At 47.2% G+C, this 26,976-nt stretch overlaps 1 protein-coding gene across 1 annotated transcript in view; it reads left to right on the forward strand.

Annotated features, from left to right (window-relative positions):
- LOC106574043 (multiple PDZ domain protein) overlaps positions 1–26,976 on the forward strand; it is a 136,010-nt gene that overhangs the window by 88,037 nt on the left and 20,997 nt on the right. The window contains exons 5-11 of the mRNA XM_082962396.1: positions 6,347–6,419; positions 6,896–7,012; positions 8,159–8,183; positions 12,476–12,582; positions 13,111–13,194; positions 25,663–25,949; positions 26,222–26,369. Coding sequence (XP_082818522.1) covers positions 6,347–6,419; positions 6,896–7,012; positions 8,159–8,183; positions 12,476–12,582; positions 13,111–13,194; positions 25,663–25,949; positions 26,222–26,369 — 841 coding nt within the window. The remainder of the gene's footprint in view (positions 1–6,346; positions 6,420–6,895; positions 7,013–8,158; positions 8,184–12,475; positions 12,583–13,110; positions 13,195–25,662; positions 25,950–26,221; positions 26,370–26,976) is intronic.

The following is a 26,976-nucleotide window of genomic DNA, read 5'->3' on the forward strand; positions in this document are numbered from 1 at the left end:
CAGGGGGGGAAGGTGAGGTCAAAAGAGGAGAGGAGTGGAAACAAGGAGGCAGAGAGGAATGAGTCAAAGGTAGACTTGACCTTTATAGTTAGGGACTTGACCTTATAGTAAGGGACTTGACCTTCGATAGGAAGGAAAAAAGGTTGGCCAGGAACGCAAACGATAAAATGTTGGTCCACCGGTTCACGCCACGTATATGAGTTAGTGCCGTGACGCAGGCGAACGAGTTTCATTCCACAAATACACACACACACACACACACACACACACACACACACACACAGGTCCTACGACCTTGTCAGCTTGCTATGGCTTGGACACAATTTCTTATAGCTGTGGGAGAAAGGGCACGTGTGCGGATAAGGCAACACAAGCAACAGATTGATTCATCAATTCCCACTGTCCCTACTGTCACCCTCGTGGAAGAGGAAAGAAGCTATTAAACCTAATTGGAAAAGGGTCACTTACTGGGCAGAGACAAGAACAGTAAAGGAAGGGGGGGGTAGAGAGATGGAGGAAGAGAGAGAGAGGCGAAGACAGGAAAGGAATATGGAGAGAGGGAGGGAGAGGGGTAGAGAGAGGGGCGAGGACAGGGAAGGAATATGGAGAGAGGGAGGGAGAGAGGTAGAGAGAGAGGTGAGGACAGGGAAGGAATATGGAGAGAGGGAGGGAGAGAGGTTGAGAGAGAGGCGAGGACAGGACAGGGAAGGAAGGGGGAAGAGAGAGAGAGGAGGGTCTGAAGCGAGGGAACCACAACACTACTCACAACGACATGAGAGGTGAACAGGAAGGATTGCAGGATATCATCACCGGCTACTGGGCTGGGCGGCAACCTGAGGATCCTCCTTGTGGATTGGAGAAGCCAGCTGTTCCTGCTCTTCTTGGCCGTTCCCTGTGTCTGTCTGGCTGTCTGCCGGGCCTGGCTGTCTGCCGGTCTGGCTGTCTGCCGGTCTGTCAGTCTATCGGAGACGACAAAGTTAAGATATACCCCGGGATGGAGTTAAGAGCGCATCCCCATCGGTTCTGACTGAAACCAGATAAAAGAGGAGATGACAAGAAAGGAGAGGAGGTAATGGGACAAGGACAGTAGAAAGGAGAGAAGGTAATGGGACAAGGACAGTACAGAGGAGAGAAGGTAATGGGACAAAGACAGTAGAGAGGAGAGAAGGTAATGGGACAAGGACAGTACAGAGGAGAGAAGGTAATGGGACAAGGACAGTACAGAGGAGAGAAGGTAATGGGACAAGGACAGTACAGAGGAGAGAAGGTAATGGGACAAAGACAGTACAGAGGAGAGAAGGTAATGGGACAAGGACAGTACAGAGGAGAGAAGGTAATGGGACAAAGACAGTACAGAGGAGAGAAGGTAATGGGACAAGGACAGTACAGAAGAGAGGAGGTAATGGGACAAGGACAGTACAGAAGAGAGGAGGTATTGGGACAAGGACAGTACAGAGGAGAGGAGGTAATGGGACAAGGCCAGTACATGGGAGAGGAGGTAATGGGACAAGGACAGTAAAGAGGAGAAAAAACAAGGGGACCATAGAACAGGAAAGGAGAGGAGAGAACATTGATAAGAGAAGGCCCAAGGATGACAAAGGTAAGGACCAGAGTCAACTCCTAGAGCTTCTGGATATGTATGGGTCTCTAACCTACGCGTTCTGAACCGAGTCATTTGACTGACAGCTCATGACCTTCTTGTGGCTCCGCTTCCGGTGACATAGTACGGTGTCACATAGGACGACATCGGATGAGATGCCTGCGCTCACACTCCTCTGCTGCACAGTGTGAACCACTTGTACCTCTCATCAGTCTATAGCACCTGTTGGCCCTGTTTCGCTCCCTACCCCTTCAATGTTTGCTGATCTGACGGGTATGCACAGGTATAAGCAGTGTAATGGTTTAGCTTCCACCATATTGGTTCCACCTTACAGACATCGGAGGGTTATAGGGCCAAGGGGAAGGGGTAAGGAGCAAATTGGGACCGGCTGTCTATCTTTTTTATTTGACCCCCTTCTTGTGTATTTATGGTAATTGCAACTGTAAACACAGATGGTTAGACTTAATGGAAGGTTTATAAATCAAACAACTGATGTCAATTGCCACACATGGCTCTTCCCACTGAGCACCAACAGCGTATGACTTGTAAATCCATTAGTAGTCTCCTCTGCAGTATGCAGACTATTTGTAACCTGATTTGTGTTTTCATACAATCCACTCGGATACATTTGCATGCAATAGGGAGTGATTGTTGATTCGTCTTCCCCTCTCTCTTTCAGCGTCTCGCTCCTTTCGCGCTAACCCGGAGGCTATGTGGTATCTGTCGGCTTTGATATTTCTCTTGTCCTCGTACTAGTCCCGTGAGGTGAGGGGACGAACGCCAAACTGTTTTGTTTCCCTGGTTTCCTGTTCCTAGTGTAAACACCACCAGGCTCTGTATTGTAATCTCAACCGCTGTCAGGAAAAGTGCCAGCACTGGTGGCAACGGTGGGATTCTGAGGTAAAGTTAGCCCTGAACCTAGCCCTGAACATACAGACAAGCATGGGAATTGCCGGGAGATTATGTCAGAATACAAACAGTGTAGTTATTCCCTCCGCAAAGTAATCAAACAGGCAACACGTCAGTACAGAGACAAAGTGGAGTCACAATTCAACGGTTCAAACACGAGACGTATGTGGCAGGGTCTACAGACAATCACAGACTACTAGGGGAAAACCAGCCACGTCTTGCTTCCAGGCAAGCTAAACACCTTCTTTGCCCGCTTCGAGGATAACACAGTGCCACCGACGCAGCCCGCTACCAAGAACTGTGGGCTCTCCTTCTCCGTGGCCGACGTAAGACATTTAAGCGTGTTAACCCTCGCAAGGCTGCTGGCCCAGACGGCACCCCTAGCCGCATCCTCAGAGCATGCGCAGACCAGCTGGCTGGTGGGTTTACAGACATATTCAATCTCTCCCTGTCCCAGTCTGTTGTCCCCACATGCTTCAAGATGGCCACCATTGTTCCTGTTTCCAAGAAAGCAAAGGTAACTGAACTAAATGACTATCGCCCCGTAGCACTCACTTCTGTCATCATGAAGTGCTTTGAGAGACTAGTCAAGGATCATATCACCTCTACCTTACCTGTCACCCTAGACCCACTTCAATTTGCTTACCGCACCAATAGATCCACAGACGATGCAATCGCCATCGCACTGCACACTGCCGTATCCCGTCTGGACTAGAGGAATACCTAAGAATGCTGTTCATTGACTATAGCTCAGCATTCAACACCATAGTACCCTCCAAGCTCATCATTAAGCTTGAGGCCCTGGGTCTGATCCCCACCCTGTGCAACTGGGTCCTGGACTTCCTGATGGGCCGCCCCAGGTGGTGAAGATAGGAAATAACTCCTCCATTTCACTGATCCTCAACACTGGGGCCCCACAAGGGTGCGTGCTCAGCCCCCTCCTATACTCCCTGTTCACCCATGACTGTGTGGCCACGCACGCTTCCAACTCAATCATCAAGTTTACAGTAGTAGGCTTGATTACCAACAATGACGAGACAACCTACAGGGAGGAGGTGACTGCTCCGGGAGTGTGGTGCCAGGAAAATAACCTCTCATTCAACGTCAACAAAACAAAGGAGATGATCGTGGACTTCAGGAAACAGTAGAGGGAGCATCCCCCTATCCACATCGACGGGACAGCAGTGGAGAAGGTGGAAAGCTTCAAGTTCCTCTGCGTACACATCACAGACAAACTGATCCACCCACCCACACGGACAGTGTGGTGCAGAAGGAGAAACAGCGCCTCTTCAACCTCAGGAGGTTGAAGAATTTTGGCTTGGCACCTAAAACCCTCACAAACCTTTACAGATGCACGTTCAAAAGAGATTGAACGAAAGAAGAGAAAGATATATGCAAAACAGGTCCCATCTAGGGAGTGAGGAAAGGAAGATTTAAAAGAACTGGAGAATGCCGGCCTGTGGAAGGATGCATATATGAGTTGCTGATTGCTTTTTCCCTGAAGTGACTTATTTGACCTTCATTGACTGTATCATTTGATTTTTATCATTTCATCAACAAATGATTGATGCTATTGGCAACTGATACAGGTTAATACCTATAGGTGTCATTATCAATATAGATGGATTGAGTATGTTTACCATTACTAATGTACACTAGCTGATTATGATACTAATTTATGTCAAGCCACCTCAATTTCAATGTTGCTGTGTTTAATGGAGCCTATTCTCTTCAGAGAATGAGAGAGCATAAGCCTACTCTGACCATGAAATGTTGAGCATTCCTGCTGTATGGAGGTTGTATTGGGCTCAGGTGGTCAAATCACCTGATGTGAGAGACGATCATTGTCTAGCCTGGCTGGCCCTCTCAATCCCAAACTGAACATTACTCTGTCTGGCTTTCTCCATCATAGCTTCCATTTGTCCTGTAACACCCTCAACCCCCTAGGCACTTCTGAAGAGGAAAAGGATTGGATATGTAGAAGCAAATACTGGTCTTATTCATCATTGATTCCACAAGTGCATAGCTGCTAGTTGTCTATTTTGAACTGGGCCTGTGGCCATCTTTGTTTCTCTGGGTCATATTCATTAGGCACCAAACTGGAGAAAACAGGCTGAAGCAGGGAGGGAGTACCTGAACTTGTCCAATAAGAAACTCTTGTTTTCTTTGCAAAACATTTTTCCGTATTTTGCTACAGTTTGAATAATGAATACGACCCTGGCTTTCCTTCCCTTTAATGCTTCCTTCATACGTTCCCCTCAGGTCAGGAGGATATCTTACGTTCCCCTCAGGTCAGGAGGATATCTTACGTTCCCCTTAGGTCAGGAGGATATCTTACGTTCCCCTCAGGTCAGGAGGATATCTTACGTTCCCCTCAGGTCTCGAGGATATCTTACGTTCCCCTCAGGTCAGGTGGATATCTTACGTTCCCCTCAGGTCAGGAGGATATCTTACGTTCCCCTCAGGTCAGGAGGATATCTTACGTTCCCCTCAGGTCAGGAGGATATCTTACGTTCCCCTCAGGTCAGGAGGATATCTTACGTTCCCCTCAGGTCAGGAGGATATCTTATGTTCCCCTCAGGTCAGGAGGATATCTTACGTTCCCCTCAGGTCAGGAGGATATCTTACGTTGCCCTCAGATCAGGTGGATATCTTATGTTCCCCTCAGGTCAGGAGGATATCTTACGTTCCCCTCAGGTCAGGAGGATATCTTATGTTCCCCTCAGGTCAGGAGGATATCTTACGTTCCCCTCAGGTCAGGAGGATATCTTACGTTCCCCTCAGGTCAGGAGGATATCTTATGTTCCCCTCAGGTCAGGAGGATATCTTACGTTGCCCTCAGATCAGGTGGATATCTTACGTTCCCCTCAGGTCAGGAGGATATCTTACGTTCCCCTCAGGTCAGGTGGATATCTTACGTTCCCCTCAGATCAGGAGGATATCTTATGTTCCCCTCAGGTCAGGAGGATATCTTACGTTCCCCTCAGGTCAGGTGGATATCTTACGATCCCCTCAGGTCAGGTGGATATCTTACGTTCCCCTCAGGTCAGGAGGATATCTTACGTTCCCCTCAGGTCAGGTGGATATCTTACGATCCCCTCAGGTCAGGTGGATATCGATCTACATGGATGGAAATAATGTCCTTCATCATGTTTATACCGGATGTCTCTCTCTGCTGTCCTGACCAATCAATACCACTACACGTGTACACACACACACACACACACACACACACACACACACACACACACACACACACACACACACACACACACACGCACACACGCACACACGCACACACGCACACACGCACAGTCATCGCTAATATCACGCTCAGATACACAGGAGGAAATACTGCCATTAACCTCGGCTGTCTGCGCGTCACACGTTCCACACCATTGATTACTGCTAATGCAATTCTATTGATAGTGCTTTCTCTCTCTCTCTCTCTCTCTCTCCCTTCTCGCTCTCTCTCTCTCTCTCTCTCCCTTCTCTCTCTCTCTCTCTCTCTCTCCCACTATCTCTCTCTCCCTCTGCCTCTATCTCTCCCTCTCTCTCTCTATCCCTCTCTCTCCCTCTCTCTCACTCTATCCCTCTATCCCTCTCTCTCTATCTCTCTATTCCTCTATCTCTCCCTCTCTATCCCTCCATCTCTCTCTCTATCCCTCTCTCTCTCTATCCTTCTCTCTCTCGCTCTCTCTCTCTATACCTATCTATCCCTCTCTATCCCTCTCTAACTCTATCCCTCTATCTCTCTCTCTATCCCTCTATCTCTCTCTTTATCCCCCTCTCTCTCTCCTCTCCTCTTTTTCTCCTTCCCCCTGTCCCTTCCTATAGGAATGAAGATGCTATCAACCAGATGGCCGTTCCCCCCTTTCCAAACCCTCCTGCTGTCCTCTCCTCCACTGAAGTGAGTCCTATTCTCTCTCTCCACACACACACACACACACACACACACACACACACACACACACACACACACACACACACACACACACACACACACACACACACACACACACACACACTCTCCTATGACCGAATGGTCATTCAAAAGCTGATGGAGCAGGGCACTAGCCATGACCTTATGCGAAAGCATCTGCTCAGGCCTAAACACAAACGCACCTCCAAATGCAAGAAAACAATATCTGAAATCTATCTGGAATTGTCGGCCCTTAGTCCAAAATGGACCCTTCTTAACCAAAACATGCATTTTTTTTTTTTTTGGGGTGGGGGCACATATCTGATCAGTGCACTTATCTGGAGAAATTAACTGAATAGGAAGGAATGGCAGTGCATTTGACAACCTTCTATTTTGAATGTGTTGACTCAATGTTATCATCACCACATTCATCATCACAATCATCATCATTATTGTTATCCCAGACCCATCCCCCCAAACCAGCAGCAGTAGCAACCCTGGGCCCCACAGAGAAGTCTCAAACCCCAGAGAGCCTGGCCCTCAGCAGGGGACCCCTGGAGGCCTCCATCTCCATCAGCGAGGTAAGAGGCTCCACTCCCCCTCTCCTCGCTCTGTTACCTGTCCTAAGAAAACTGACAGAAACAGGGAGGGACTACTTGGACTTGTCCAATAAGAAACGCTTGTTTTATTTTTCTGTTTTGCTACATTTTGCTACGTTTTGCTACATGTACTTTCTAAATAGGAACCTGATGTTGGATTGAAGTGTTCCGTCTAGCTGTCTTCTTAATACATTTTCTGCTAAGTGTCTGACAATTCTGTTGCTCTGACTTGTATTTCTCTCCCACTGTCTTTCTTTCTCTCTCTTTATTGCACCGTCTCTGTCTCTGTCTCTGTCTCCCTCTCTCTGTCTCTCCCTCTCTCGCTCGCTCTCTCTGTCTCTCTCTCTGTCTCTCGCTCACACTCGCGCTCACACTCACTCTCTCTCTCCCCCACTCTCTCTCACTCACACACACACACACACACACACACACACACACACACACACACACACACACACACACACACACACACACACACACACACACACACACACACACACACACACACACACACACACAGGTGAAGTCCAGTGTTGGGTCCAGTGGGAGCACAGCTACAGAGCTTGTGTCCAGAGAAGCAACACTCAAGATCCTCCGAGAGACTTCCTCAAAGGTCATCTGACAGAAAGCCCATGTGTTACTTCCTCTTTGCACCCTACACATCCCTACCAGCCTGAGAGCCTCTCTCTGTATCCAGGCAACAAGCCACTGAGTTGTTTACTGACTTTGTTTCTCAGGTCTAAATGAGTTGAGCAACTTAAAACCCCCAACATGAACACCAGGCGACACTGCAAACCCCCAACATGAACACCAGGCAGACACTACAAACCCCCAACATGAACACCAGGCAGACACTACAAACCCCCAACATGAACACCAGGCGACACTGCAAACCCCCAACATGAACACCAGGCAGACACTACAAACCCCCAACATGAACACCAGGCAGACACTACAAACCCCCAACATGAACACCAGGCAGACACTACAAACCCCCAACATGAACACCAGGCAGACACTACAAACCCCCAACATGAACACCAGGCAGACACTACAAACCCCCAACATGAACACCAGGCAGACACTACAAACCCCCAACAAATGCGCTTTCCTTTTGAAGTTTTCCAGGGCGATGAATTCAAACCTGTGACCGGTATTCTTCTGACCTAGTGTGTGTGTATGTGTGTGTTGTGTGTGTGCGTGTGTCTTGTGTGCGCGTGTGTTGTGTTGTGTGTTGTGTTGTGTGTTGTGGTGTGTGTTGTGTGTGTTCATGCTTGTACCTCTTGTTTGTGCTCTCTGCAGAAGGCCTCAGAGAACGAGGCTGAGTCTTCAGAGAGTGTGACTGTGCCGGCTGCCAAGGCCCCCCTGGAGCAGGTGAGCATCACAGTGGATTTGGGTTACCTGTATACCTAACAGCACTCCATGTAGTGCAATGGAATCCACTGTGGAAGGTAGAATGAATCAGAATGAGCTCATAGTATTAGACAACTTGTGTTTAATATGCATTATTCAGTTATTCACAACTATTTCAAAGACAAAGATCTGGATAATATTTATGTTTCTGTTGTGTTTTGCCGTTAGTGTGCGCATGTGTGTGTGTGTGTGTGTGTGTGTGTGTGTGTGTGTGTGTGTGTGTGTGTGGTGTGTGTGTGTGTGTGTGTGTGTGTGTGCATGTGCGTGCGCGTGTGTGTGTGTGTGTGTGTGTGTGTGTGTGTGTGCGTGCGTGTGTGTGTTTGTGAAGCAGCTGACAGAACCAATCCCACTCAGGGTTGGCATAAAACCGTCTGCCCATGGAGTGCTGTGAACTTCATCCATCAACCAGTGGCTGAAATACCAGTGTTCCCCAGCCCATGTGTGGTCACTGAACCCAGTACAGGGCTGTGCTGAGGACGTTCACATCTCCTCCAGAGAGGACCATACTGTCAACGACATGCTCTCTCGCAGATGACTTTTTGAAATGGTCTGGGCTGGAAGTGAAAGACAGTGAATGTGCTGTGTTCTGTAAAAGACGTAGCAGAGGTAACCGCTGGTACAAGTCTAGAACTGATAAACCCCCAACATTTACACTAACGAATAAACCAATTAGAGTTTACTCTCATCACGATACATCTAGTTATCTTGGACATAAGTTTAATGTTGCTGGCGAGTGAGCGGAACAAGTTGAGGAGCTCGTTCATGAGTATTCAACCAGGCTTGATATGATTGACATTTCCCCTCTGCCTGTGGTCATGAAGCTAGAAGCTGTGAGAGAGGTGGTCCTAGTAAAGATTCAACATCTGCTTACAAATGTGCCTCTCCCACAGAAGGTTCTGGGGGAAATGAATAACAGAACTGTTCAGGTGGTGAGAAAGTGGTTATGCTTAAACACACACACACCACACGTGACGTTGTCTTCCTGAGCCAAAGAGAGGGGCGTTTAGGTGTCCCGAATATTGAGTGGATTTACAGTGCTGCCAGACAGACTCACCTGTTGAACATGCTCAACAGTGACGATGTGACAGTTAAGGAGTTAGTCAGAGCCTCCTTCTGGACCTATGGAGGAGGGAGGTTCCACTGGCCAGGGACACTGAGGACAACTTCCTGGGCTTCAGGAGGAAGGCAAATGGAATATTGGACACTCGTGCTGCGGGCTTTGGTGTCTGGTCAGACTGGCCGGACCTCAACGACCTGTGTAATCAGACTGGAGTGGAGCTCAGATGGACACGGACTGATAGGCAAACTGAGACGGTGACTGCCTCTGATGCAGTTGTGGTCAGATTGTGGTGTTGTTGTGGAGGCTTCTGTCACCCATGATGGTACATCTCATCCTACATCCAGGCCAACACTCCTCGGTATCAGACGGAAGCAGCTACTGTAACACTGGACTGGCCTGAGGCTGCAGGGGAAACTCTCTGCTCTGGACTGTGATGTCCACTCTGTCTCCCAGCTACTGTAACACTGGACTGGCCTGAGGCTGCAGGGGAAACTCTCTGTTCTGGACTGTGATGTCCACTCTGTCTCCCAGCTACTGTAACACTGGACCGGCCTGAGGTTGCAGGGGAAACTCTCTGCTCTGGACTGTGCTGACCACTCTGTTTCCCATGCCATGTACCAGAATGGTGCCATTGGCGAGGACATTCTCACCTTTACTGTTAAGGCGAGGCTGCAAGTTCTCCCAACAAAATATCATCTAGCACTCTGGTACCCTGCAAACCATGACCCATTCTGTATTCTACATGAGTCAAATGTAATGGAGTCCATTGTCCATGTTGTGAATGGCTGCTGTTCATACAAGGATTTATACATTGCTAGACATGGTCACCTTATCAACCTGATAGCCAGCGAGCGAGACAAGTGGATGCACAAACATTCTTGTGTAAGGGGAAGTTGGTTTGATGTTGATGATGATGTGTTTTCCTGTGTGTCAAATACACCAGATATTGTTGTTGTGGGGGGAGGGGCTCATTTTGGAAGTGGGCTGCTCATTGGACGGCTACGTGGACAAGGCCTTTGCAGAGAAGCTGCTTCAGTACCAGCCCCTCGTGGCATGCTGGGACATCCTCGGGTTTAGGTGCAAGCTGGTGGTGCTGATATTTGGCAGTCTCGGCCACATTCACAGGCTTGCAGTGTGTGGCCTCTAGACAGCCGGCCTGATAAAAACTAGGGCAAAGCCATTGGCTAGGTACTGCTCTGTTTCAACTGTCGTGGGCAGCCTAGCTGATTGGAGAAGGAGACCAGTTGGCTAGGTACCGCTCTGTTTCAGCTGTCGTGGGCAGCCTAGCTGTTTGGAGAAGGAGACCAGTTGGCTAGGTACTGCTCTGTTTCAGCTGTCGTGGGCAGCCTAGCTGTTTGGAGAAGGAGACCAGTTGGCTAGGTACCGCTCTGTTTCAGCTGTCGTGGGCAGCCTAGCTGTTTGGAGAAGGAGACCAGTTGGCTAGGTACCGCTCTGTTTCAGCTGTCGTGGGCAGCCTAGCTGTTTGGAGAAGGAGACCAGTTGGCTAGGTACCGCTCTGTTTCAGCTGTCGTGGGCAGCCTAGCTGTTTGGAGAAGGAGACCAGTTGGCTAGGTACTGCTCTGTTTCAGCTGTCGTGGGCAGCCTAGCTGTTTGGAGAAGGAGACCAGTTGGCTAGGTACTGCTCTGTTTCAGCTGTCGTGGGCAGCCTAGCTGTTTGGAGAAGGAGACCAGTTGGCTAGGTACTGCTCTGTTTCAGCTGTCGTGGGCAGCCTAGCTGTTTGGAGAAGGAGACCAGTTGGCTAGGTACCGCTCTGTTTCAGCTGTCGTGGGCAGCCTAGCTGTTTGGAGAAGGAGACCAGTTGGCTAGGTACCGCTCTGTTTCAGCTGTCGTGGGCAGCCTAGCTGTTTGGAGAAGGAGGTGCTTTCTATACCTTTGAGTGGCATGCATACAGGACCTTTAAAATGGTTGCATCCTTTTTTTGTCAATTTGATTGGTGGATTCAAATAAAGTATTTAAAGTGTGTGTGTGTGTGTGTGTGTGTGTGTGTGTGTGTGTGTGTGTGTGTGTGTGTGTGTGTGTGTGTGTGTGTGTGTGTGTGTGTGTGTGTGTGTGTGTGTGTGTGTGTGTGTGTGTGTGTGTGTGTGTGTGTGTGTGCAGACTGCTCTCCTGTACAAAACCTGTCGGCTCTCCTGTAAGCTGCCTGTGGTGAGCTCTGTGAAAGGGGGGCTGGTGCCCCCCAATGCCTCTTCCCTGCCTTCCTCCTGCACCAGCCCAGACTTTGAGTCCTGCAACAAAGGTATGGAGCCACACTCACAACCAGCAGGCCATTTACAGGGCTACATTAGGGACCCTAAGAGCACAAGATGTTGAAAATATGTATTTTCAACGTCTTGTGCTCACTGGGGAAGAACTGACCATTTTACTCATCTGTCTTATTTTATCTATTCAATTATTTGTGCAGAAAGTTGTGAATCAAATCAAATGTTATTGGTCACATACACATGTTTAGCAGATGTTATTGCGAGTGTAGAGAAATGCTTGTGCTTCTAGTTCTAACAAGTAATATCTAACAATTCCACAACAACTACCTAATACACACAAATCTAAGTAAAGGAATGGAATAAGAACATATAAATATATGGATGAGCAATTTCAGAGCGGCATAGACAAAGATGCAATAGATAGCATAGAATAGAATACAGTATATACATATGAGAGGAGTAATGCAAGATATGTAAACATTATTAAAGTGACATTATTAAAGTGAATAGTGTTAAATTTATGAAAGTAGCCAATGATTTCAAGTCTGTATGTAGGCAGCAGCCTCTCTGTGCTAGTGATGGATATTTAACAGTCTGATAGCCTTGAGATAGAAGGCCATAATGTGTATTATATAGTATATTCCATAATATTCATTATAAAGAGGACACCCAACAACATAAACACTTGCATTGAGGTTTGATAACAAAATCTCTCTTCTCCCTATCTCCTTCCTCTCTCTATGCTGTAGACCCAGCCACATGCCCTATCGTTCCAGGCCAGGAGATAATCATAGAGATCGCCAAGGGTCGCTCTGGCCTGGGTCTCAGCATCGTAGGGGGAAAAGACACTCAGCTGGTAAGACTGCTAGCCTTGCTCAGGGGCGACCATGTTGACCTTGACAGGTTACGTCAACTTGTCTCCGTCTCAGCCAGAGTTGAGAACCACAGGCACACTGCAAAGTAGCCTAGCTTTCTCTTTCTTACACTCTCTCTCTCTCTTACACTCTCTCTCTCACACTCTCTCTTATACTCTCTCTCTCTCTCTCTTACACTATCTCTCTCTTTCTCTCTCTCTCTGTCTCTTACACTCTCTCTCTTACACTCTCTCTCACTCTCTCTCTCTCTTACACTCTTATCTTTCTCTCTCTTTCTCTCTCTCTCTCTCTCACACTCTTTCTCTCTCACACTCTTTCTCTCTCTCTCTACTCTCTCTACTCACTCTCTCTCTCTCTGTCTAGTGATCCATGAGGTGTATGAGAAGGGGGTGACAGGTGTTTGTGGTGGTTTTAATGTAATGAGGATGTCTCATTAAAGTAAGACAAAAAGTCAAGTCTCTCTCGCTCTCTTTCTCTCTCTCGCTCTCTTTCTCTCCATCTCTCTCAAGGATGCCATTGTGATCCATGAGGTATATGAGGAGGGGGCGGCGGCACGCGATGGACGACTCTGGGCTGGAGATCAGATCCTGGAGGTTAGTCTCTCTCTCTCTCTCTCTCTCTCTCAGTGCATGCTGGGAGTGTTTTGTATTTGAGAGGCTGTGTGGGGGGCTCTGTCCTTACTTATTTTCTTGGTCTTTTCTTTCAATTTGTATTTTATATGGTGGAGGGTTAACGCACTGTTAGTTTAACGGTACCCGCTGTTTTCGTTCAAAGTTAGGGAGAAAGAGGACAGAGTTTTAGTTTCCTGGGGATTGAATGGTGTGGTGTGCGCAATGGCTTCTCAGCCTAGCTGAGACGCTGTCGATACGACATGGATTCAGGTGTGTTCCTGAGAATGGAGTTAAGGTGGAGGAGGTTCTGCTCGCGGTCGGTGAACAGGTAGGAGCTGAATTTATACATTCTGCTTCCAGAATGAACAAAGCTGTGGTGGTGTTCATGAAAGAGTACATTTAGTGGGTAGGCTGATTGCTAGTGGAATATTGGTAAGGGATGTGTTTGTGCCGATTTCTCCCCTGTTGAGGCCTTTGACAAGGATTGTAGTTGCGAATATGTCTCCGTTTATTACAGATGATCAAATCAGGAAAGAGCTGAGTCGTTTTGGTAAGTTACTTTTGGTAAGTTTGCTAGAGGTTTTCGTGTACTGTTGGCAGGTTTTCAGGCAGATGCCGTTAAGCATGTTGTTTCGTTCTGGAGGCAAGTGTTCATGTTTCTGAACTACAATGAGCAACAGTTAAATGTGCACTTTAAAGTGAGGCATGGGGACGGGCTCTACGCAGGGTTTGCCGGCACAGATAGTCTGCTGTGTTTTGAGTGTGGGGATTTGGGGCACGAGAGCTTTGCGTGCCCACATAAAGGCCGTAGGCAAGGTGAGGATACAAGCGCCAGTGGGGGAAATCGAGGTAAATGTGCAGGGGGCCATGAGACACAGGCAGCAGAGGCTGGGTCTAGTCAGGCTATAGATGGTGGTGTAGATGAGGCTGGGTCTAGTCAGGCTATAGATGGTGGTGTAGATGAGGCTGGGTCTAGTCATGTTATAGATGGTGGTGTAGATGAGGCTGGGTCTAGTCAGGCTATAGATGGTGGTGTAGATGAGGCTGGGTCTAGTCAGGTTATAGATGGTGGTGTAGATGAGGCTGGGTCTAGTCATGTTATAGATGGTGGTGTAGATGAGGCTGGGTCTAGTCATGTTATAGATGGTGGTGGTGTAGATGAGGCTGGGTCTAGTCATGTTATAGATGGTGGTGTAGATGAGGCTGGGTCTAGTCATGTTATAGATGGTGGTGTAGATGAGGCTGGGTCTAGTCATGTTATAGATGGTGGTGGTGTAGATGAGGCTGGGTCTAGTCAGGCTATAGATGGTGGTGTAGATGAGGCTGGGTCTAGTCATGTTATAGATGGTGGTGTAGATGAGACTGGGTCTAGTCAGGCTATGGATGGTGGTGTAGATGAGGCTGGGTCTAGTCAGGTTATAGATGGTGGTGTAGATGAGGCCGGGTCTAGTCAGGTTATAGATGGTGGTGTTAATGAGGCTGGGTCTAGTCAGGTTATAGATGGTGGTGTAGATGAGGCTGGGTCTAGTCATGTTATAGATGGTGGTGTAGATGAGCCTGGGTCTAGTCATGTTATAGATGGTGGTGTAGATGAGCCTGGGTCTGGTCAGGCTATAGATGGTGGTGTAGATGAGGCTGGGTCTAGTCATGTTATAGATGGTGGTGTAGATGAGGCTGGGTCTAGTCATGCTATGGATGGTGGTGTAGATGAGGCTGGGTCTAGTCAGGCTATAGATGGTGGTGTAGATGAGGCTGGGTCTAGTCAGGCTATAGATGGTGGTGTAGATGAGGCTGGGTCTAGTCAGGTTGTAGATGGTGGTGTAGATGAGGCTGGGTCTAGTCATGTTACAGATGGTGGTGTAGATGAGGCTGGGTCTAGTCAGGTTATAGATGGTGGTGTAGATGAGGCTGGGTCTAGTCATGTTATAGATGGTGGTGTAGATGAGACTGGGTCTAGTCAGGCTATAGATGGTGGTGTAGATGAGGCTGGGTCTAGTCATGTTATAGATGGTGGTGGTGTAGATGAGGCTGGGTCTAGTCAGGCTATGCTAGTGGATGAGGAGAGTGTAGTGGGGAAGGGGAAGCGACTAGGGGGTGGAGGAGAGTGTCAAGCGGAAGAGGAATAAGGGGGAGAAGAAATAGTTGGGAGGGGAACCTTTGCTGTGTGCTGGGGGGGAGGCCCCGAGTAGGGAGAATGGGCAGGTGGTCAGGATGGCAGATGGAGACGAGGAAGAGGAATGTGAGTTTGAGGAAGAGGACGATGAGGAGGCTTTCTTTTCAGGCTCCTCCTCAGTGGGTCCAGAGCTGACAGCCAGTCAGGCAGAGGTGTCAAAGTACACAGTGAGGGAACTGTCAAGGTTCCTGAGTGAGACTAAAGGGAAAAAGAAGGTTGAACTTTAAGCTTTTTTTTTAGATCTGGGAAAGTTTGTAAGATCAGTACAACATACTATTAAAAATGAGGGGCATGGTGTCCTCTCACCCAGGAAGCAATTTAGGTTGAGGAAGTGGGTCACAACCGTGTGTAAGGGTCAACCTTCAGCTGCTATTTAGATGAATAGTTTCTTTCTGGCACTGGGTCTTTTTGAGCTTTGCTATTGGTCTCTTTCTTTGCTGTCTTTTTCCCCACTTCTTATGGAGACTCTTCGGGTAGGCTCGCTTAATATAAATGGTGCCAGAGATGCTTCTAAACTCAGTTTGTTCAAGAGGCTTCTAAACAGCTTCTACCCCCAAGCCATAAGACTCCTGAACAGCTAATCAATTGGCTACCCAGACTATTTGCACCCCCACCCCCCCACACCCCTTACTCTGCTGCTACTCTCTATTATTATCTATGCATAGCCACTTTAATAACCCTACCTGCATGTACATAATTACCTCAACTAACTCGACACCGGTGCCCCCACACATTGACACATTGACTCTGTACCATAACACCCTGTATATAGCCTCCACATTAACTCTTTACTGGTACCCCCTGTATATAGCCTCCATATTCACTCTGTACCGTAACACCCTGTATATAGCCTCCACATTGACTCTGTACCGTAACACCCTGTATATAGCCTCCACATTGACTCTGTACCGTAACACCCTGTATATAGCCTCCACATTGACTCTGTACTGTAACACCCTCTATATAGCCTCCACATTGACTCTGTACCGTAACACCCTGTATATAACCTCCACATTGACTCTGTACCGTAACACCCTGTATATAACCTCCACATTGACTCTGTACCGTAACACCCTGTATATAGCCCCACTATTGTTATTTACTGCTGCTCTTTTATTATTTGTTACTCTTCCTCTTCTTGTTACTCTTGACCTAGTGGATGTTTGGAGAACTAGACATCCCAACACAAGACACTATACATGGGTGAAGTTCTTTGGGGCTAGGGTGAATGCAACCCGACTCGATCGGTTTTACATGTCCAGGAATCAGAGCAATATGCTGTTGAGCGCTTCTATTCTCCCGGTGGGGTTTTCAGATCACCACGTAACCATGGCTCGGCTGTCTATTTCACCAGGTCCTCCCAGGCATCCTATTAGAAGTTTAATGTAAGGCTCTTACAAGATGCCACCTTTTGCTCAGGTTTCCAGACGTTTTGATAAAGGTGGGGGCAGCAAAGAGAGGAGTATGAGTCTCTGAGTCAATGGTGGGATGTGGGAAAAGTACAAATTTGGCTTTTCTGTCAACAGTATACAGCTCTCATCCTCAGAGGCTAGGAGAGTATTGGGGGAACTTGAGTGTAGTATTAGTGAGATGGAGGTAGAGATGGTGGGGCAAGGCAGTGTAGGCCTCCAGGCTAATTCAGCCTAATTACGTAGGGACCTGGGCAGTGTTTTCCAGGTTAAGGCAAAGGGAGCACTTGTAAGAGCTAGGTTCTCCATGCTCAAGTAGATGGATGCTCCCAGCTCCTTCTTCTTTGATTTGGAAAGACAGAGCGGTGAAGTCAAGGGTATGCATTGTCTACGGCTGTCAGATGGGCGGGTGACCTCTGTGGTGGGGGAGATGTGGAGTTTTATACTGAGTTGTATAGGGCAGAACAGTGTGATCATATGTATGCTCAGGTTTTGTTTGCAGAACTCCCTAAGCTCTCTCTGGCACAGAGGGATGAAATAGACATTTCCCTGTTGTCCCATGAACTGGCAGAGGCCGTAACTCTGATGTCCCCCAGCCCTGCACCGGGGATAGATGGACTCCCAGTTGAGTTTTATAAACATTCTGGGGAATAATTGGACTGGACTTCCTTTGCCTGAGTGCGTCAGGGTAGGAGAATTGCCGATGAGGTGTCGTCGGGCGGTTCTGATTCTCCTGCCCAGAAAGGGGACTTATGTGAACTTAAGAACTGGAGGCCTGTGGCATTTCTCTGTGCGGACTACAAGATATTTGCCAAGGTCCTCGCTAACAGATTGAAGTCCCATCTGGACTCTGTAGAGCAGACATCTGGGCTCTGTAGAGCAGACATGTGGACTCTATAGAGCAGACATGTGGACTCTATAGAGCAGACATCTGGACTCTATAAAGCAGACATCTGGACTCTATAGAGCAGACATCTGGACTCTATAAAGCAGACATCTGGACTCTATAGAGCAGACATCTGGACTCTATAAAGCAGACATCTGGACTCTATAGAGCAGACATCTGGACTCTATAAAGCAGACATCTGGACTCTATAGAGCAGACATCTGGACTCTATAAAGCAGACATCTGGACTCTATAAAGCAGACATCTGGACTCTATAGAGCAGACATCTGGACTCTATAGAGCAGACATGTGGACTCTATAGAGCAGACATGTGGACTCTATAGAGCAGACATGTGGACTCTATAGAGCAGACATGTGGACTCTATAGAGCAGACATCTGGACTCTATAGAGCAGACATCTGGACTCTATAGAGCAGACATGTGGACTCTATAGAGCAGACATGTGGACTCTATAGAGCAGACATCTGGACTCTATAAAGCAGACATGTGGACTCTATAGAGCAGACATCTGGACTCTATAGAGCAGACATCTGGACTCTATAGAGCAGACATGTGGACTCTATAGAGCAGACATGTGGACTATAGAGCAGACATGTGGACTCTATAGAGCAGACATGTGGACTCTATAGAGCAGACATCTGGACTCTATAAAGCAGACATGTGGACTCTATAGAGCAGACATGTGGACTCTATAGAGTAGACATGTGGACTCTATAAAGCAGACATGTGGACTCTATAGAGCAGACATCTGGACTCTATAAAGCAGACATGTGGACTCTATAGAGCAGACATGTGGACTCTATAGAGCAGACATCTGGACTCTATAGAGCAGACATCTGGACTCTATAGAGCAGACATCTGGACTCTATAAAGCAGACATGTGGACTCTATAGAGCAGACATGTGGACTCTATAGAGCAGACATGTGGACTCTATAGAGCAGACATGTGGACTCTATAGAGCAGACATGTGGACTCTATAGAGCAGACATGTGGACTCTATAAAGCAGACATCTGGACTCTATAGAGCAGACATCTGGACTCTATAAAGCAGACATGTGGACTCTATAGAGTAGACATCTGGACTCTATAGAGTAGACATCTGGACTCTATAGAGCAGACATCTGGACTCTATAGAGCAGACATGTGGACTCTATAGAGCAGACATCTGGACTCTATAGACCAGACATGTGGTCTATAGAGGTTTTTGGCCTGTGTGAAGATGTTGTATGCTGGAGCTTCATGTATGGTCAAGGTGGGAGGGGGGCTCAGTAGGCCAGTCTGGGTGAGGTATTAGACAAGGATGCCATTGAGACTTTTTTGGGCCTGCAGGGAGTGCAGGGAGTGCGCTGGACAGGCATGGGTGTGTTGACAGGCATAGCAGTGTCAGTTTATGCAGATTATGTTTCTGTGAAGGTCAGGGTTGGGCAGGATATGCAGGCACTAGAGACTAGTCTGAAGGTGTACGAGGAAGCTTTGTCAGCTAAGGTGAACTGGGACAAGAGTTATCTTGTTATGTGGGGCATTGGGGGATAGGGCCCCCCCCCCTCTGCTTCCAGGGGGTTTGCAGTTGGGGTGTTGAAGGGCTTAAAGTGTTGGGGGTGTACCTGGGTTCGGAGAGGTGGGCCAGGAAGAACTGTGAGGGGATGTCACAGGCAGTGGTGTCAAGACTGGCCAGGTGGAGGTGGCTCCTGTCCCAAGTGTCATGTAGAGGAAGGGTGCTGACAATCAACAACCTGCGGTGCTGAGGGCCTGGCAGCCTCTAAGCCCACACGAGAAGGGGGTGTGGAGCTTGGGCTGTGGGAGGAGCCTATCTTCCACAACCCAGCCATCCTTTTGAGATCGGTTCAGTTGGCCATCCTGCAGAGGCGACTGATGGCATCGGGTTTACTAAGGCTTGGTGATCTGTGGCTGCTGGTGGAGGAGGGGTGGAAAACCCCGGAAGTCCTGGCACAACAAACAGGACTAACATCTCTCAGGCTGCTGGAGAGATTCCTGGGGGAAGTCCAGGAGGCACTGGGGGAAGTCTGAGCCAGTAAGGGGGGGTGTTTGAGTAGCTGAAGGGGGAGGTGCCACTGCAGGTGACGGCAGAGACTGGGGACTGGCAAGGGGGCCTGGAGGACTGTTAGATTTGAACACTCCGAGTTTTGGGGGGGGGGGGGGTAAAGCCCTCTACAACCTCTGTATTAAGGTAAGGAACATTAGGAGCCTAACGGGAGTGAAGGTACATCAGTGGCAGGGAGTATGTGGGGAGGAGAGTATGGTGGGTTTTAGATAGAGGGGGCTCTACAAACCCCCAGTACCAAAGAGGTCAGGGGACCTCCAGTGGAGGGCTCTACATGGAGCCCTGGCCACTAGCAGCTGGTTGGCACGGGTTGACCCGGGAGTCGGACAGGGGTGTCCTTTCTGTGTTATGAGTGAAACAGTGCATCATGTGTTTTCTGTGTGCGCCAGGTTAATGCCATTAATGTCTCTTTTGGAATGTCTGTGTGAGAGATTGGGGGTGGTTTTTACTGTTGGGATGTTTATAATGGGATACAGGTATTCAAATAAGGAAAAGGCCAAATGTGTGTGGTTTAATTTTCTGTTTGCTCAGGCAAAGTTGGCTAGTTGGCTAGCAAGGAGGAACAGAGTCAGACCCTTTACTATTATTTAATGGAATGGTCTCTGTGCTCCTTAGGGTGGAATTGGAGTTCTATAAAAGGATAAACAGTGTGGACATACTCTGTAGTTAGGTCTACTATTCTGTCTTATAGTGTGACAGACAGACCAGGACATACTCTGTAGTAAGGTCTACTATTCTGTCTTATAGTGTGACAGACAGACCAGGACATAGTCTGTAGTAAGGTCTACTATTCTGTCTTATAGTGTGACAGACAGACCAGGACATACTCTGTAGTAAGGTCTACTATTCTGTCTTATAGTGTGACAGACAGACCAGGACATACTCTGTAGTTAGGTCTACTATTCTGTCTTATAGTGTGACAGACAGACCAGGACATACTCTGTAGTAAGGTCTACTATTCTGTCTTATAGTGTGACAGACAGACCAGGACAAAGTCTGTAGTAAGGTCTACTATTCTGTCTTATAGTGTGACAGACCAGGACATAGTCTGTAGTAAGGTCTACTATTCTGTCTTATAGTGTGACAGACAGACCAGGACATAGTCTGTAGTAAGGTCTACTATTCAGTCTTATAGTGTGACAGACCAGGACATAGTCTGTAGTAAGGTCTACTATTCTGTCTTATAGTGTGACAGACAGACCAGGACATACTCTGTAGTAAGGTCTACTATTCTGTCTTATAGTGTGACAGACAGACCAGGACATACTCTGTAGTAAGGTCTACTATTCTGTCTTATAGTGTGACAGACAGACCAGGACATAGTCTGTAGTAACGTCTACTATTCTGTCTTATAGTGTGACAGACAGACCAGGACATAGTCTGTAGTAAGGTCTACTATTCTGTCTTATAGTGTGACAGACAGACCAGGACATACTCTGTAGTAAGGTCTACTATTCTGTCTTATAGTGTGACAGACAGACCAGGACATAGTCTGTAGTAAGGTCTACTATTCTGTCTTATAGTGTGACAGACAGACCAGGACATAGTCTGTAGTAACGTCTACTATTCTGTCTTATAGTGTGACAGACAGACCAGGACATAGTCTGTAGTAAGGTCTACTATTCTGTCTTATAGTGTGACAGACAGACCAGGACATAGTCTGTAGTAACGTCTACTATTCTGTCTTATAGTGTGACAGACAGACCAGGACATAGTCTGTAGCAAGGTCTGCTGTCTCCATGGTTTCTCCTAGAAATTATCCTCAACAGGCAGTTTAATAAATCCTGCAATACGTTCTTCAAATTTAATGAGATAAATACCGCTGATTTAAGCATATTTGAAGCAGTGGATCAGGAAGTGCTGCTGTACTTCACCTGACCCACAATGCTTACAATGTCTTTCTTCTCTCGCCGTCCATGTTTTTTTTTATGGCATCCTGTCTCTATTGCCAGTCTATGGTCACTCAGTCTGTACATTGTTTATGTTTTTGATAGAAATTTTGACGAGGTGTTGTGATAATTTGATATCTGTTTAGAATTTGATAATATTGAAGTTTGTGATTAAATTAGTGTATGAATTTTAGATAGAGATTTCTATTTGTTAGATTTTTGTTATTGATTGTTAAATTGTTGAATTTAGCTGGTGCTTTTTGTCCAGTTGCTCTGAACGGTCACTGTGTTGTGGTGTTTGTATAGGAAAGCCTTATGATGATAGTATTCTGGATTACAACTTGGAGTGTTAGGGGGAATCTCCTGAGTTCTATCCTACAGGCTATATTTGGGGAACTTCTGGCGCAAACCTAAATTCCAGGTAAAGGCGTGGATTTTCTCTCCCTCTCTCCTTCCTTCCCTCTCTCTTTCTCTCTCTCTCTCTCTCTCTCTCTCCTTCCCTCTCTCTCTCTCTCTCCTTCCCTCTCTCTCGCTCTCTCTCTCCTTCCCTCTCACTCTCTCTCTCACTCTCTCTCTGTCTCTCTCTCTCTCTCTCTCTCTCTCTCTCTGTCTCTGTCTCTCTCTCTCTCTCTCTCTCTCTCTCTCTCTCTCTCTCTCTCTCTCTCTCTCTCTCTCTCTCTCTCTCTCTCTCTCCCACACTTATTTTACATTTTAGTCAGTTAGCAGATGCTTTTATCCAGTGACTTACAGGAGACAATCAGGGTTAAGTGCCTTGCTCAAGGACACATCAACAGATTTTTCACATAGTCGGCTCAGGGATTCAAACCACCGACCTTTCAGTATCTTTCAAATGCTCTACATTCTCAATTAAGTAAGCAGTTTTCAGGCCTGTTAATAGGGAAGAAGAGACAACTGAAGATTGGAAAAAAATATGTATTATTAATTTGTATTAATATGTATTATTACTCCCATCTATCACATCTTAGGTTAGCTTTTTCTCTCTCTCTCTCTCAATTCAATTCAATTCAATTCAATTCAATTCGCTTTATTGGCATGACGTAACAATATACATATTGCCAAAGCTTATTTTGGATATTTACAATATAAAAATAAATAAAAAATGAGAATCAAATATTGTCAACGGGACAACAGTAACAACAATAACCAAGGGTCAAAATAACCATATATTCAACAATAACAATAATCATACAGTAGAGGACATGTGCAGGTTTATTGGTCTGTCAGACACTGTCCCTCAACTTATGGCAGGCAGCAATGTAGTGCGCTGCCAACACACAGCTCTCTGCGTCCTCCCCCAACAGGACGGGTAGCCTATTCTCATCAGAGAGGTCTTTGAAACCTTGAATAAGGGTTTCAAATTTGGGGAAATGACACTCTCTAATTGTTTTATATTTTTGACATTTTTTCAGGAAATGCAGCTCCGTCTCAGGTTCTGCTGTTGTGCAGTGGTTGCACAGCCTTTCCTCTACAGGGAGCCAGGTTTTCCTGTGTCTACCCTTCTCAATGGCAAGGCTGTGCTCACTGAGCCTGTACTTTGTCAAGGTTTTTCTAAGGTTTTGATCAGTAACCATGGTCAAATATTCAGCCACGGTGTACTGTCGATTTAGGGCCAGATAGCACTGCATTTTGCTTTGTGTTGTGCTTGTGTTTCCCAATAAGCAATGTAGTTTTGTTTTGACTCTGTTGTAATTTGGTTTATTCTGATTGATTGGATGTTCTGGTCCTGAGGTTTCAGTGTGTTAGTAGAACAGGTTTGTGAACTCAGCCCCAGGACCAGCTGGATGAGGGGACTCTTTTCTTTGATCAGCTCTTGGCATTGCAGGGCTTGGTAATGATATGAGAGGGGGTCACAGTATTTTAGATTTTTCCAAAACGTAATTGCTCTATTTTGAGTTTTTTTTTGCCTAATTCTGCTCTGCATGCATTGTTTGTAGTTTGTCCCATTTGATGAAATCTTGTTTTGCAAGTGGATCCCACACCTCACTGCCATAAAGTGCAATTGGTTCAATGACATATTCAATTCGTTTTAGCCAAATTTTAATAGGTATTTCAATTTGAATTTGCTTTTTAAGGGTGTAGAATGCCCTGCGTGCTTTCTCTCTCAGTTCATTCACTGCCTCATTAAGGTGTCCAGTTGAGCTTATTTTTAAACCTAAGTAATTGTAGTGTGTGCAGTATTCTATATATTTTGTACCAATTGAGAACTTTGGTCTAATTCCCTGAGATCTGGATCTTCTCTGGAAAATCGTTATTTTAGTCTTGTTGGAGTTTCCTGCCAGGGCCCAGGTCTGGCAGTACTGCTCTAGCAGGTCCAGGCTCTGCTGTAGGCCAGGTGCTGTGGGGGTTTACTGCCAGGGCCCAGGTCTGGCAGTACTGCTCTAGCAGGTCCAGGCTCTGCTGTAGACCATGTGCTGTGGGGGTTTACTGCCAGGGCCCAGGTCTGGCAGTACTGCTCTAGCAGGTCCAGGCTCTGCTGTAGGCCATGTGCTGTGGGGGTTTACTGCCAGGGCCCAGGTCTGGCAGTACTGCTCTAGCAGGTCCAGGCTCTGCTGTAGGCCATGTGCTGTGGGGGTTTACTGCCAGGGCCCAGGTCTGGCAGTACTGCTCTAGCAGGTCCAGGCTCTACTGTAGGCCATGTGCTGTGGGGGTTTACTGCCAGGGCCCAGGTCTGGCAGTACTGCTCTAGCAGGTCCAGGCTCTGCTGTAGGCCATGTGCTGTGGGGGTTTACTGCCAGGGCCCAGGTCTGGCAGTACTGCTCTAGCAGGTCCAGGCTCTGCTGTAGGCCATGTGCTGTGGGGGTTTACTGCCAGGGCCCAGGTCTGGCAGTACTGCTCTAGCAGGTCCAGGCTCTGCTGTAGGCCATGTGCTGTGGGGGTTTACTGCCAGGGTCCAGGTCTGACAGTACTGCTCTAGCAGGTCCAGGCTCTGCTGTAGGCCATGTGCTGTGGGGGTTTACTGCCAGGGCCCAGGTCTGACAGTACTGCTCTAGCAGGTCCAGGCTCTGCTGTAGGCCATGTGGTGTGGGGGTGTACTGCCAGGGCCCAGGTCTGGCAGTACTGCTCTAGCAGGTCCAGGCTCTGCTGTAGGCCATGTGCTGTGGGTGACAGCAGGCACACAGGTTATCTGCGAAGAGCAGGCATTTAACATCTGAATTGTGGAGACTAACACCAGGGGCTGAGGATTTTTCTAGAATACTGGCCAATTCGTTGATGTAAATATTGAGGAGTGCAGGGCTCAGATTGCAACCCTGACGAAGGCCCCACCCCTGGTTAAAGAATTCCGTTTTTTTTTTGCCAATTTTAATGTTGCACGTATTGCCAGTATACATTGATTTAATTATGTCATATATTTTACCCCCTACACCACTTTCAATAACTTTGTAGAACAGTCCTGTATGCCAAATAGAATCAAATGCTTTTTGGAAGTCGATAAAGCAAGCGTATATTTTGGTATTATTTTGGTGGACATGTTTATCTATCAGGGTGTGTAGGGTGTAAATATGATCGGTCGTGTGATGTTTTGGTATAAATCCAATTTGGCTTTTACTCAAAACATTGTGCTTATTAAGGAAGTTTAGAACTCTTACATTGATAATACTACAGAAAACCTTCCCCAGGTTACTGTTCACAAAAATGCTTCTGTAATTGTTAGGGTCAAATTTGTCTCCGTTCTTAAATATATTGGGGTTATGAGTCCTTGATTCCAGATGTCAGGGAAATAACCTACACTCAGGATCAAATTAAACAGTTTTAATATAGCCAATTGAAATTCTCTTTCTTTATCTCTCTCTCTCTCTCTACCTCTCTCGCCTCACCCTGTCTAACAGGTCTGATAACTGTGCAATAGAGAAGAAAAATAGAAAGATCTCAGTTGACTCTGCACCTCTTATAACCTCATATCTTACGTCACATTGTCATGTCATGTTCCTCAGTGCACTCAATTTAGCCAATGTCTCCCTCTACTGGAATTATACATTTCCTTCACTAGTGGCTAGAGAGGCGTGTGTGTGTGTGTGTGTGTGTGTGTGTGTGTGTGTGTGTGTGTGTGTGTGTGTGTGTGTGCACACACCCAACCATCCAGGTAAATGGTGTGGACCTGCGTAACGTGGCCCATGAGGACGCCATCACAGCCCTAAGGCAGACCCCGGCCAAGGTGTGTCTTAAGGTTCTGCGGGACGAGGCGAGGTACCGCGACCAGGAGAACCTAGATGTGTTCAGTGTGGAACTGCAGAAAAAGGCCGGCCGTGGCCTGGGCCTCAGTATCGTCGGCAAGAGGTACAGTAGCAACTCACACACACACACACACACACACACACATTCATTGTGTCTTCATAACAGAAGTTTTACCAGTATCAGGGAGTTTAATGTGAACCAGCAAGACATGTAAGGGGATCTATGCTGTCGCTATTTGCTACACTCTTACCTGGGATTTGTTGTCAGTAGTGTGCTTTGGTTACCTACACACTCTCCTTCCGATGGCAAGGATGAGATCCATTTTGAGCGTACGTAGCCATAGGAATTAATCAAGTATTTTATTTATATGGTAGGAACGGCACTGGGGTGTTCATCTCGGACGTGGTGAAAGGGGGCGCCGCCGAGCTGGATGGCCGGCTGATGCAGGGGGACCAGATTATCTCTGTCAACGGAGATGACATGAGGTCTGCCTCGCAAGAGACGGTAGCTGCCATTCTCAAGGTGCGGGGGGGGGGGGGGGGGGGGGCCTTCTAGGCAGCCTTTAGGTCTGCCTAGAAGGCCAGCATCCAGGAGTCACCTCTTTACTGTTGACGTTGAGACTGGTGTTTTGTGGGTGCTATTTAATGAAGCTGCCAGTTGAGGACTTATGAGGTGTATGTTTCTCAAACTAGACACTCTAATGTACTTGTCCTCTTGCTCAGTTGTGCACTGGGGCCTCGCACTCCTCTTTCTATTCTGGTTAGAGACAGTTTGCGCTGTTCTGTGAAGGGCGTAGTACGCTGTGTACTACGCCCTTGTACGAGATCTTCAGTTTCTTGGCAATTTCTCGCATGGAATAGCCTTAATTTCTCAGAACAAGAATAGACTGACGAGTTTCAGAAGAAAGGTCTTTGTTTCTGGCCATTTTGAGCCTGTAATCGAACCCACAAATGCTGATGCTCCAGATACTCAACTAGTCTAAAGAAGGCCAGTTTTATTGCTTCTTTAATCAGAACAACAGTTTTCAGCTGTGCTAACATAATTGCAAAAGGGTTTTCTAATGATCAATTAGCCTTTTAAAATGATAAACTTGGATTAGCTAATACAACGTGCTGTTGGAACACAGGAG

The sequence above is a fragment of the Salmo salar genome, chromosome 16 (assembly GCF_965601325.2).
Source record: "Salmo salar chromosome 16, fSalSal1, whole genome shotgun sequence".
NCBI lineage: Eukaryota > Metazoa > Chordata > Actinopteri > Salmoniformes > Salmonidae > Salmo > Salmo salar.